Source organism: Budorcas taxicolor, chromosome 24 (genome assembly GCF_023091745.1).
Source record: "Budorcas taxicolor isolate Tak-1 chromosome 24, Takin1.1, whole genome shotgun sequence".
Classification (NCBI taxonomy): Eukaryota; Metazoa; Chordata; class Mammalia; order Artiodactyla; family Bovidae; genus Budorcas; species Budorcas taxicolor.
The window spans coordinates 28475372-28488569 of record NC_068933.1 but is presented as its reverse complement, the minus strand read 5'-3'; the positions used below and the strand labels follow the sequence as shown (position 1 = coordinate 28488569).

The 13198-nt window shown below is 45.2% G+C and overlaps 1 protein-coding gene across 1 annotated transcript in view; it reads left to right on the top strand.

Moving 5' to 3' along the window:
• Window positions 1–9595: 9595 nt before the first annotated feature.
• Window positions 9596–13198, top strand: part of FUT10 (fucosyltransferase 10) — a 69108-nt gene continuing 65505 nt past the window's right edge. The window contains exon 1 of the mRNA XM_052661405.1: window positions 9596–9844. Within this exon, the coding sequence (XP_052517365.1) occupies window positions 9764–9844 (81 nt within the window). The 5' untranslated portion in view covers window positions 9596–9763. The remainder of the gene's footprint in view (window positions 9845–13198) is intronic.

The window sequence follows — 13198 nt, the reverse complement described above, 5'->3', positions numbered from 1 at the left end:
GGGGGTCTAGAGCACACGGGCTTTAGTAACTGCAGCTCGCGTGCTCAGGAGCTCGTGGGCTTCAGAGCTCCAGGTCAGTAGCTGTGGTGCATGGGCTTAGCTGTCCCTCAGCATGTGGAGTCTTCCCGGACCATATTTTTTGAGCAGAATATGGGCCTGATCTGATTTGTGACTTGAAAAGATCACCCTGGCTTCATATGGAGGCAGGTGTGGAAACAGGGAACCTTTGGGAAGGTACTGCAGTAGTCACGAGGCCATGATGTCGAGCATCTTTTCATATACTGATCTGCCATCTCTATATCTTCCTTGATGTGTCCAGGTCTTTCACCCATTTTAAAAATTGGGTTGTTTGCTTCCTGATTGTTGAATTTTAAGAGTTTGTTGTATATTTTGGATAATCAGACTCTATCACATATAACTTTTGCAAATATTTTATCCTAGTCTGGACTTGTCTCATTCTTTTGACCTTTATTATCTTTTAATGTTCACAGGGTTAGTAGGCATGACCCTTCTTTTACTTCTGATGTTAGTATTTTGTGTCTTCTCCCTTTTTTACTGGTTATCCTAGAAAAGCATTTGTCAATTTTATTGATCGTTTCAAAGAACCAGCTTTTGATTTCCTTGATTTTCTGTTAATTCTCTGCTTTCAATTTCATTGATTTCTGCTCTAATTATTATTATTTCTTCTCTTCTGCTTACTTTGAATTTAATTTGCTACTCTTTCTTTAGTTTCCTACAGTGGAAGCTTAACATATTGATTTTAGATGTCTTCTTTTCTAACATTCAATGATATAATTCAATGTTACAATTTCCCTCTAAGCATTGCTTCTACTGTATCTCATAAATTTTGATAGGTTATATTTTCATTTTCATTTGATCCTAAATATTTTTATTTCTCAGATAATTTTTCTTTGACCCATGTGTTATTTAGAAGTGTGTTCTTTAATTTTCAAATATTTGGAGATATTCCAAAATACCCCCAAATATTTTAGAATATTTCTATTACTGATTTAATTGGTTTCTACTGTGATCAAAAGCCATATTTTGTATGATGTCTGTTCTTTTAAATATGTTACAATGTGTTTCGTGTCTTTTGACATATATACCTGTCTTTTGATGTACATGCATATGCATGTTTCCTAGCCGTATACCTTCGAGTAAAATTGTGGATCACAAAATGAGTGCATATTTGGCTGTAGTGAATACTGACAGACAAGTTTTCCAAAGTGGCTGTAACAATTACACCCCACCAAGCACGCACTAGGACTTCCCTAGTGGCTCAGACGGTAAAGTGTCTGTCTACAATGTGGGAGACCTGGGTTCAATCCCTGGGTTAGGAAGATCCCCTGGAGAAGGAAATGGCAATCCACTCCAGTACTACTGCCTGGAAAATCCCCTGGACAGAGGAGCCTGGTAGGCTACAGTCCATGGGGTCACAAAGAGTCGGGCACGACTGAGCGACTTCACTTCACTTCACTTTCACTTAAGCATGCACTAGAGTTCCATGTGGTCCACAGCTCGGCCTCTGCTCTGTGTTATGTTTTAAATTCTGTAGCCTTTGTGGTGGGTGTGTAGCAGTGTCTCATTATAGTGTTAATTTGCATTTCCCTGATGACTAAAGCAGATAACAGAGGTGCTGGGCACTGGTGCTCTCAGGGCCTGGAGGAGAGCGAGGCAGGCCCTGGGCAGCAAAGAGCAGTCACTGTCTGCAGATGTGCCCAGGAGGTGTATGACTCTTAATCCCTCCTCAAATTTTTATCCCTAGACACTCACCTAGTCCTGGCCCTCCCTAAGTCTGAAAAGACCCCTCTAGGTATATCCCTTTCGGTCTAGACTAGGCCAAAATAATTTTAATTGGATTCTCTGAATTTAGAAGTCAAGTAACTAAAATCACTTTTTCTTCCCCAGTAAAATAGAGCTAAGTGATCATCCTGCTCAGTCTACCAAACACTGACAGCTGATGAAAGGTACTGAGGCCTCTGCTTTGCTTAAAATGTTCTCAGTTTTCCTGGATAGGTGACTTTGAATGAGCTTCGCTCAGAGTTTGAGAAGCAAAAATCCCTGGTGGCTCAGTGGTGAAGAACCCTCTTCGATCCCTGGGTCAGGAAGATTCCCTGGAGAAGGAAATGGTGATCCACTCCAGTATTCATTCTTTCCTGGGAAATCCCACGGCCGGAGGAGCCTGGCGGGCTAAAATCCATGGAGTCACAAAAGAGTCGGACACGACTTGGCGACTAAAACAACAACTTGCTTTAGAAGAGGATCTTGGGAGCCTCCTAGGAGCTTTCAAGAGGGTGGAGCGCTTGGACAGGCAAGGGAGGGGCCGGTGGGTGTTTCCCGGGCAAGGAGGTCCTGCAGGCTTTTAAACACAGCACCCGCGCGAAAACCCGGATCTAGGATCACCAGGCCTGGACGCACTCAGGGTTATTATCCCTTCTTCCAAATCTCCTCTCCGAGTTTTCGCTCGAGCTGCGGCTGGGAAGCGAACCGAAAGTGAAAAACCGCGGGGCTGCACCCGGCAGAGCGCGCCTACTTCTCCGCGCTGCGGTGAGTACCATCTTAAGGGTCTTTCCTGAGCGATGGCTTGGTGGGAGCAGGGTCTCGGTGCGGAGAACCGAAAAGAGACTTTAAGGAGGCGCGCCGAAGCTGAGACTCTGCTCGCCGAACTCACAGCCCTAGGGAAACCTCTTTGTGCCCAGAAGGGAGTGTGTGTAAGACGAAGACGGAGTTCTGTGCTGAGAAAGTGTCCGCGTCCGCTTTGGGAAACCTTGGGCAGCTCTTTCCAGGGACCCTCCCTGAGGTGCAAACCCATCTGGCTGCTGAAAAGCACAGGTGGGAGGGAGGTGATGTGCAGGGGCCTCGGCGAGAGCGGGTTCCCGCACTCCCCCCCGAACCGTCCCCGCACCCCCCAAGGAAGGTTTCGCATCCCTCCCCGTCTGCCACCATCTTCCCAGCCCCACTAACTCCAGAACCTAACTCCACCTCTGTGCGCTGTGAACAGCTTCCTTCTCCCTGACTTGACTCAAGCATCACTTGTTGCTAGAATTGTGTGCTGAAGTAGGAACGAGGCTGGCTGAAGATGCCCTGGGAAAACCCCGGAACTGCAGGCTTTGCCTACGATATGCAAAGTATTTTGCATACCCGATTAGCATCCTCAGAACACATTTTATGTAAGCTATGGAAGGAACATTGGCGTGATTTTAAGACGTTTCCTGGGACTCTTTTAATGATTCTATAATATGTAGCAAATGCCACGCAAAATGACTGTTTTTCTTAACACCATGGCTCCAGCAGGCTGCCGGCTCCAAACCCCCAACACCACCAACAGAATCCCCCCCTCCTACCCCACTCCACACAGCGGTCTGAGATAGTCGGGGAGAGTAGTATTCATGTCCCAACTTGGATTGTTTATTTCAGTTGAGGGCTACGTGCAGTTCTGAATTTGGCAAGTTGGTCTTCAGGACCTCATTCTCCTTTTATGTCCTCCATTTACTGACAATGAGACCCGCCCGGCCCCCCCCCCCCCCCCCCCCCCCCCCAATCCGGACACTCAGGGCCACTCGTGGGCATGTTAGTGACGTCATTCTACAATTGGAGCATTGTTTCTCCTGCCCGGCCCACGTGGTCTCTAGAGGAGGACCTGGATCTTGCCTCTCTGTCTTGAATAAGCAGCCCCGGGTATTTGCACAATGAAGTGGCAGAGACACCAGTCTAGTTAGAACTTTCTCCCTCTCCTGCCTGAAGCCAGAGGCGATGTCCTAGCCCGGCTGCATCTTTTAGGTCAGCCCCTTTTTTGGACTTGCTGTGGTGACTCTTCATTTGCTGCCTTCCTGCTAGATGGCAGTGTGTAACAGTGAATTTAAATACACAGTCTCAACTGTTACTGTTCTTATGGCTCATCACTCTTCAGTTTAAAAAAAAAAGTATTTTTCAAGTTTTTTCTTGCAAACAACATATTTGAAAAAAGTTTCGAACCAGAATTAAAGTTAGGAAATAATGAACATATTGTTTGGACAAACAATGATGTTATTCATGTAAGTGTAAGCATTGCTCAGTTTGCAGGCATTTCCAACCCATATTTAAATCCTTTCTAAATTTGGAATGTAAAAAGTTGATTTCAGGTGCTCTGTGATGACCTACCTAGATGGGTAAGAAAGGTTGGGGGTGGGAGAGGGGTCCCAGAGGGAGGGGATATATGTATGCTGCTGCTGCTGCTGCGTCACTTCAGGCGTGTCCAACTCTGTGCGACCCTATAGACGGCAGCCCGCCAGGCTCCCCCATCCCTGGGATTCTCCAGGCAAGAACACTGGAGTGGGTTGCCATTTCCTTCTCCAGTGCATGAAAGTGAAGAGTGAAAGTGAAGTAGCGACCCCATGGACTGCAGCCCACCAGGCTCCTCCATCCATGGGAGTTTCCAGGCAAGAGTGCTGGAGTGGGGTGCCATCGCCTTCTCCACATGTAGCTGATTGACTTCATTGTGCAGCAGAAACTAACACAACATTGTAAAGCAATTATACTTTTTAGAAAAGAATTGATTTCAGTATGAAATCCAGTACCTATTTCACATACTAGCATTCTGATAACACAATAAAGATTTGTAGTAGAGTTCTTGACTGTGAATTTTTTAAAAATTAAAAACAATTAAGTTCATCCTTATTGACAGTATTTTTCAGATATTTATTTACTTCAAAGTAAGATCTCAGTTTTTAAAAGTTAATGCTGAATTAGTCAAAAGGAGAATGAAGATCAAGTAACCCTCAGTTGTCATATAGAAATATTTCTTGTTTTATATTTCCAGAAATCTTTAGATTGTGATGACTCAGCTTGTCCCGATTACTGTCTCTTTAATTGATTGATTTTTCTTCTGTGGAGTGTTCCTGGGCACTGTTCATGAGATCAGAGAACTTAATTTTGGGATAAAGATCCTCAGAAGATTATTTGTTCCAGCTCTTTGTTTTTAGGCACGTGAAGTATTAGCCAGATTTTATCATGTTATTTGATTGTTTCCTCACTCATGATTATAGGAATGATCAAAGCAGCTAAGGGATTTTTAGTTCCTATCTTTGCCAGGAAGGAAAATTTTTACAGAATAACCAGTAAGCCCTTCCTGGAGAAAGAACAGTTATAAAGAACACCTTCCCAGGAAAAAGAAGCTCAGGCTCTTAAGTGTCATACAGAATCTTCCCAATAGTGGACCACCCCCCTCTTCCATTTAAAAAACCTATTGTTTTTGAATGCTTCTGTTTGGGTCTTCATGTCAGTCTTTTTATTTAGTTCTTTAGTGGGTTTGTTTTTATCTAGAAACTAGACCCACTAAGTGAGATTGTATTAATACTGTATACTTTGAGTGCTTCAGTTTGTGTCTGGAATTTAAGAATTTAAGAATGGCATCACTTTCAGGAGTAGAAGAATGAAGGTGGTCATGCTGCCGCTTCCATCCTCCCATTAATCTTTCTTTTTTATTAATACAGTCTTTTTTTTTTAGTTGAAAAGTATTTATTTATTTATTCGGTTGCTCTGGCTCTTAGTTGTAGCGTGCGGGATCATGGGAGTTCTTTAGTTGCCACATGCAAGATTGAGTTCCCCAGCTAGGAACTGAACCTGGCACCCCTGCATTGAGAGTATGGAGCCCTCGCCACTGGACCACGAGGGGAGCTCCTAATCACCAGTCTTGATTCCATCAGCTGCCAGTATCCCTTTCTCTCTCTTGTGATTCTCTGTCTCTCCTGCAATGTGTGCTTGGTCCAAGAGGATGACCCTCCCAGACAGAAATCTGTAAGGCAGAGCACCACTCAAAAAAGGAAAAAGAAGCTCCACAAAGTATGCAGTCCATTAAAAAAGAGCGAAGAACACATTAACACAAATAAGTGTTAATCAAGAAAATGGGATGAAAAGGGAAACTGTGGAACCACCACGCCATGCTCATCAGGTGCCCACGGGACAGTCTTTCTGCTAATTAACAACACTGGTCCACTGTTTTGTGTGTTTGGTCAACTTTTTAATGTTTAACAGTTATTTTATATTCACCCAATAAAGCAGCTTTAAAGAGTTGCCTAAGCTCCCCCAGCATTCTGTCCACTGATGTAGTAGAAATAGCACAATGAATGGCCCTATATCGTCTGACCTGGCACTAGGGTGGAGTAAGGCTTCTCAAAGCAGGTAGCCTTGAATGCCCAGAATGGCTCTGGTAGGGAAAGAGGTATGGGTGTTGTAGGTAGGGACCAGAGCACAGAACAAGAAACTATATTCCAGGGACAGCTAGAACAAAGGGTTTGTCAGGTAGAAGGTGGAGGAGTAGGGCAGAGTCCAGAGACTCCTGTTTTCTGAGCTAATGAATTTGGTCTTTATCTTGAACTCTTTGGCATTGAAATCCATTGATGGATTTTAATCAGAGGGGAGATACCCAGTCTACATTCCAACAACATCTTTGAGCTGAGTGGGGGATGCTAGCAGGTCAGAAATCCTAGTTATCAGACTTTTTATTTATTTATTTATTATCCACACCAAGAAGCATGTGGCAGCCTAGTTCCCCAGCCAGGGATTGAACCTGACCTAGAAACACAGTCTTAACACTGGACTGCTGGGGAAGTTCTTATCAGGCTTTTGGAGTCACCAAGTAGGAATAGATGTGGAGTGCAGGTGAAGTCAAGTAGAGTCGCAGTCAAAGAGTTAAAAATTGCCTGGAGCTTTATCCAGAGGTCCTTAGACTTTCCTATCTGCCTGCCATGTCATCTGTCTTTCCCAGAACAGCAGCCCCTACTTAAGGGATGCTCCGAGGATTTTATACATTATGAAATGAAAACATCTTGGAATGTATTCATTTGAAAAATGACACTTTGGTGTGAATAACGTGTCTGGTAATTAGACATATTCCTTCAAAAGACTTTCCCTGGCATAATCTCAAACTCAGTTAAGAGTTGATTATTAACCCAATGATTTCCCTGGTGACTCAGACAGTGAAGCGTTTGATCCCTGGGTCGGGAAGATCCCCTGGAGAAGGAAATGGCCACCCACTCCAGTATTCTTGCCTGGAAAATCCCATGGACAGAGGAGCCTGGTGGGCTACAGTCCATGGGGTTGCAAAGAGTCGGACAGGACTGAGCAACTTCACTTCACTATTAACCCAAATGACCCACCAGTTACTAGAGGAGAGAGGATCTGAGACTTCCCAGATCTCTCTGGTGGGTGTCACCCAGGGTTGGCTTCTCATTTTCCACTCAGGACCACAGGGCAGAAATCACTGGAGTCCCATGGCTGAAGCCCTTGACCCACACCGGGGACTGGCCCTGCATGGCTGGGGCCGTGTGGGAAGCTGGCATCCTCAGGCTGCTAATTCACTAAGACGTCTAGTCTCCCTCCTGTCCATTTTAATTCAACATAGAACAGAGAACGTGGAAATTATTTGGGACTGCTTTTGACGGGACAGCCCCTGCAGGACTATGCGGTGGTGACTCTCAGCTCCAGACCCCTCTCCAGGCGGCAGATGGCCGGCCCCAGGCCATGTGCACAGCCCGACGATGCGTCTCAGAGCTCAGCACTTGGGTCAGGCGGGTCGGTTAGTGAGTCCACTTCACCTGTTATCAACCTGGCTGAGCAAACACACACTGCTCCAGCCTGAGAAGGGGTGTTCTGGGGGTGCTCTCTTAGAAGTGAGGGTCTGAGATTCACCCTGAGGGCAATGAGGAAACAGAAGGGAGCTTTCTTCTTGGAGTCTCTTTGTCTTGGAGCTTGTCGGCCTGCAGGGTGCTCTCTGCAGGTCCATCTGTCGACCCCAGTCGGGGAACTGCTGATTTGATGACAGACTCCCCGGTAACTCGTGCCCTATGTGTATTAGATTGATGTGCCCCAAGGCCTGGTTGGCTGCTGCCTGCTCTAAATCATCAGACCATCTACCCTAGCTGATTCTGTTCTTTAGTACTGGGTGTTTACCCACAGCTCAGTCCTTGAGACCGTACTGTGTACATCTCGTTTGGGAGCTATGACCTCTATTGAGATTCTTTGGATGAAAGGGATTTTTGTAACCTTAAATTCTTCTGGCTTGATTTGTGAAAAAGTTGCTCATTTGTCTCTGAACCTTTTGTGCCCCAGTGGACTGTAGCCCTCTATTCCGTGGCTACTCTGTCCATGAGATTCTCCAGGCAAGAATACTGGAGTGGGTTGCCATTTCCTTCTCCAGAGGATCTTCCCGACCCAGGGACTGAACCTGGGTCTCCTGTGTTGCAAGGGATGGTTTACCTGTTCAGCCACCAGGGAAGCCCAGAATGAGAATGAGAAGAGCAAACGTTTATTGGGTATTTCTTTTGTGTCAGGCTCTGAAATAAGTGTTTTACCAATTTTATCTCATAGAATTCTCACAGTAACTCTCTAATTGGGCACCTCTATGACCTGTATTTTGGGAATTGAGTCGTGGAATCACAGACAGTCTGAGGAGTTGAGATTTGAATCCTGGCAGGCTGACTAGAGCCCGTTTTCTTAGACCCTGTGGATTGTAAGACTTCTGCGGATGAAAAAAAAAAAAAAAGAGCTTTTGGCTGTCTCAGAGACCAAGAGTCATTTTGTTGCCGAGGGGAAGAAATAGCCTGGACTTAAAAGTTGATCAAGGTAGATGCGTGAGAGGGGAGGACACCTTTAAAACCAAGGTTTTAAAGCAGAATTCTGCATCACTTTTGTATTTCTCATTGGCTCTTCAGTTCCATATCTGAGAGGTATACAGTCAGATCTTAGGACCAGGTCCTTGGAGCACCCTCTTCCTCTGAAATGTGGATCCTTGCTCTCCTCTGAACTCCACGGTGTGGTTTGCTCAGCATGTTTGACTTCAGGGAACCCCAGGAATAAGAGGCATTCTGTGGGACTATTTAGTTCATTTGAACAGCTTTTGGAAAAGACCATCCATTTCTGATGGATGGACACCTTATTTCGAGACATCCAGAGAATCATATTGCCCGCGCAATCCACTGCTTTAGTGCACTTGCTGTAAAAGACAAGCAAATAGAGCAGTAACCTAAATGCCTTCTGTTGTGGCTGAAGCGGTTTTCCCTGGCGGGAACTGGGGTCAGTCAATCGTTTGCCATTTCTGAGCAAAGCCTGAAACGTTTGTTCTTTCCCTAATTGTTACAGGACTGAGTGGACAGTCACGGCTATTTCGGCTCCACTTGTCTGTTCTTTTGAAACTTAGATGAAAGGAAATGATCACATGTCAGTGACTTTTGGAATTCAAGTCTGACGGCAAAGAAGATTAAGCGGAAGCATCATTTTAGTCTCGGGACCTGATTGTCGGTCTCTCACTCTCCTCTAATGGACTGTATGACCTTGAGCAAGTCTCTTCACCTCTCTGGTCTTGGTGTCCTTATCTATGAGTGAGGTGTTAGGTCTAAATGACCCCCAAGATTCCTTTTAGTTTTAGAGCTTTTCGTTTCTACACTGCAGCCCTGCAAGACTGCATTAATAAAATCTCCTGTGCTAAGGCCAAACTGTTGTTCATTTGTTACAGATATTTTTTGGATGTCTTCTGGTTTAAAGAATCCCCAGCTGCTCTGATGATAGCTTAAGAAGACTGCATGCTGTTCCCTTTCAATGCCAAGCCAGGCGCCCTCAGAACCTCACATCTCAGTCCTTCATGGAGCTCGGGTCCCAGCAGGAATGGCAGCGGAGGAAATTGGCATGCAGATGGTTCCTCCACGTGAAGTTGTCTTGGTCTGCAGGCCGACTCGAGAACACCTGGTAACCAGGCTCGCCCTCTGGCAGTCACCCAGGGCAGGGCAGCATGGTGCGGATTCAGAGGGGGAAGCTTCTGGCATTTTGCCTGTGCGTCATTGCTACTGTCTTTCTGCTCATCACGCTCCAGGTACCAAGAACTTGGGTCGTGTACTGTTGATTCCTGGGGCTCTTCCCCTACCCCCACCCCCATCCCACGCTCGCCAAGGACTTTACTTTTTGCTTCGTCTCTCAGGGTCAGGATGTTCTCTCTAAGGCAAGAAAAATACTTTCTTTTTATAACATATGGAATTGAGGTTTAGTGAGTGGGTGTGGTAGGTAGAAACAAGATCAGTGAGTTGGGAAATCAGTTTGTGACTCGCAGGATCCTAGTTTTAAGATTTTTTTGGATGTGGACCATTTGTAAAGTCTTTATTGAATTTGTTGCAGTATTATTTCCTGGTTTGGACCAGGGATCGAACCCACAACCTCTGCATAGGAAGGTGAAATCTTAGCTACTGGACCACCGGGGAAGTCCCGGAGTCCTGGTTCTAGTAGAGCCCTGTCTGTCTTGTTGGCTCAAAACAGCTCTGAACAAAGACGCCCTCAATATATCCATGAGCACTGCGTAACAGCCCAAATCGTACTACTGATGGCATACTGCAATTAAGATCCAGATGAAGGTTTAGCTTGGATGACTTCCTCCCAAGTCATGACCCCTTCTGAAAGATACCATTCTTGAAGAAGCAGTGACTATTCCAAGAACAACCTAGTTCATTCTGCAAAACACAAACATCGGCATTAATACATTTGTTGGTAGTAGGGTGAATGAACTGAAGCATTTCTTCAGTCCTCCCATTTATCTCATACGGTTGGTTCTTCTGAACTTCATTTGCTGATTTCAAAGTAAAATAAAAATCTCACAGTGAAGGTAAAAGTATAAATATGAGTTCAGATTTTTTAGCCCCCACTTGTGTGCCCCCTGTCCGTTTCAAAATCCAAAAGGACTTTTAAAGATTACTCGTGGATGTGAGTAGTTCACATGCAGGCCTGATGGAGACAACAGTGTCCTCTGGGCGTTTTATTCTGGAGGATTGCCCTTCTCCTTGCTTAGGACTGAGTGAACGAATGCTTATACCATCACTTTGGCGGGTAGTCTGTGCTGTTTCCACCACCTTCCGCTGCCAGGTTGAGATTCTGGTCAGAGCAGACCCCTGGCTCTCATTGTGTCTCTCTTGGAGGTAAGGATCTAGGACCTGCTTGAGCTGGAAAGGCTGCAGTTTTCTGCTTCATTCTGTGGGAACTTATGAGAAAGCTTTGATCTTACTAGACATTTGACCTCTTTTCCAGGCTTGAGGAATGCCTGTGTACAAGTTAAGAATTTTGCTTTTGATGTCAGAATAAATTACCGTGCTTTTGGTAGGCATGTCATCTCTAAGTTTCCAGAATAGAAGAGGTAGTAGCGTGTTTATTGGAGCTGAACCTTCACCTGGATCTTGATTGTAGTTTCCCATCGGTGGTCTGATTTGGGATGTTACCCAGTCCTCATGGATACATTGAGTACTTCATTGTTCAGCGTTGCTGTAATACTATTTTTATTTGAACACTATAAAATGAACAAATATAATGCCTGTATATTTAGTGTCATAGTCTGTGCACAGGTTGGAAAAGAATTTCCAGACACGAGGCAGAATGAGAGGAGAACAGTTTATTAGAGTGTGAGACGCTGTTAGACAGTGGGCAGGTTCAAGGGAGAGCCGACCCCTTTTGTGGTCTCCACAGTGCAGGAGACCTGGGTTCGATCCCTGGGGTGGGAAGATTCCCTGGAGGAGGGCATGGCAACCCACTTTGGTATTATTCCCTGGAGAATCTCCATGGGCAGAGGAGCCCAGCAAGCTACTGTCCATGGGGTTGCAAAGAGTCGGACATGACTGAGCGACTAAGCATAGCACGGCACAGCCAATTTTTATAGCCTCAAGACAGAAAAATTCCTGCTGGAAGGGTAACATGAGATGATTGGTTAGGATGCTAGAGGGTAGGTATTTTTACCTAATATAAGGTCGGGGGGGCTCCTGGCAATGGTTGCTATGGTGCTTAACCAGTTCCAGAGATGACCTTGGTGCAGGGGTCCACATCTGTGCCCTTGGTACAAGGCTGTACACCTGTGACCTTGGTATCGAGCTCCACATTTAGGACCGTTCCTGTTTTTACTGGCTTGTAAGCTAGGCAAGATGAAATAATTTGCCACGTAGGTAGGGAAAAGGAAGGCTAAATTAAAAAAAAAAAATCATGTCATGAATCCTGCATTAGTTTGCTAGGGCTGGGATTTCTTTGGAAGGAATGATGCTAAAACTGAAACTCCAGTACTTTGGCCACCTCATGTGAAGAGTTGACTCATTGGAAAAGACTCTGATGCTGGGAGGGATTGGGGGTAGGAGGAGAAGGGGACAACAGAGGATGAGATGGCTGGATGGCATCACCGACTCGATGGACGTGAGTCTGAGTGAACTCCGGGAGTTGGTAATGGACAGGGAGGCCTGGCGTGCTGCGATTCATGCGATTCACAAAGAGTCGGACACGACTGAGCGACTGAACTGACTGACTGACCATATATAAAGTACCAAAGACTGGGTTGGGTGGCTTACACAACAGGAATCTATTTTCTCAGAGTTGTGGAGGCTAGAAGTCAAGGTCAAGGTGTCAGCAAGCAGGACATTTCTCTGAGGCTCCTTCTTGGCCTTGTGGGTGCTGTCTTCTTCCCAGGTCTTCACATGCTCCTCTTCCTATACTTCTCTGCTTCCCTGTCTCCTCTTTTTATGCAGACACCAGTCATATTGGATTAGGGCCCACTCTGATGACCTCTTTTTAACTTAATTGCCTCTTTTAAGACCCTGTCTCCTAGTTCAGTCACATTCCGAGGTGGGAGGGGTTAGGGCTTCAACATATGAATTTGGCCAGCGGGCCAGGGGAGGGGGCACAGTTCAACCCGTAACAGATTTTATAACATGATTAATAATCTCAACTTGAAAATGTTTTTCATTGACCTACAGTTAAACTAAAGCATTGTGGTTCTCTGGAGGAAGTCATTCATCTGAGACACTGTTTTTGATTCACATTTAACTATATTTTGTATATAGTATCTGTAGATTCTTTGGGTGTATGGTATCTTTACTTTTTTTTTTTGAATTTTATTTACCTTTCAGTTGCACAAATAACTGATGAAATCATTTTACAGCAAATCTAAGACATATTATTTCACTTGGACTTTCTTTAATGTGATTCTGTAACACAGGGGCCGCCAATGTCTAGGAGCTGATGCCTGATGATCTGGGTGGAGCTGATGAAATAATAATAGATATAAAGTGCATGATAAGTGTAATGTGCTTGAATCATCCTGAAACCGTCCTCCCCTCAGTTTCCTTCCCCCACTCCGTGGAAAAATTTTCTTCCATGAAATCGTTCCCAGGTGCCAGAAAGGTTGGGGAACCACCGCTCTCACAGATGG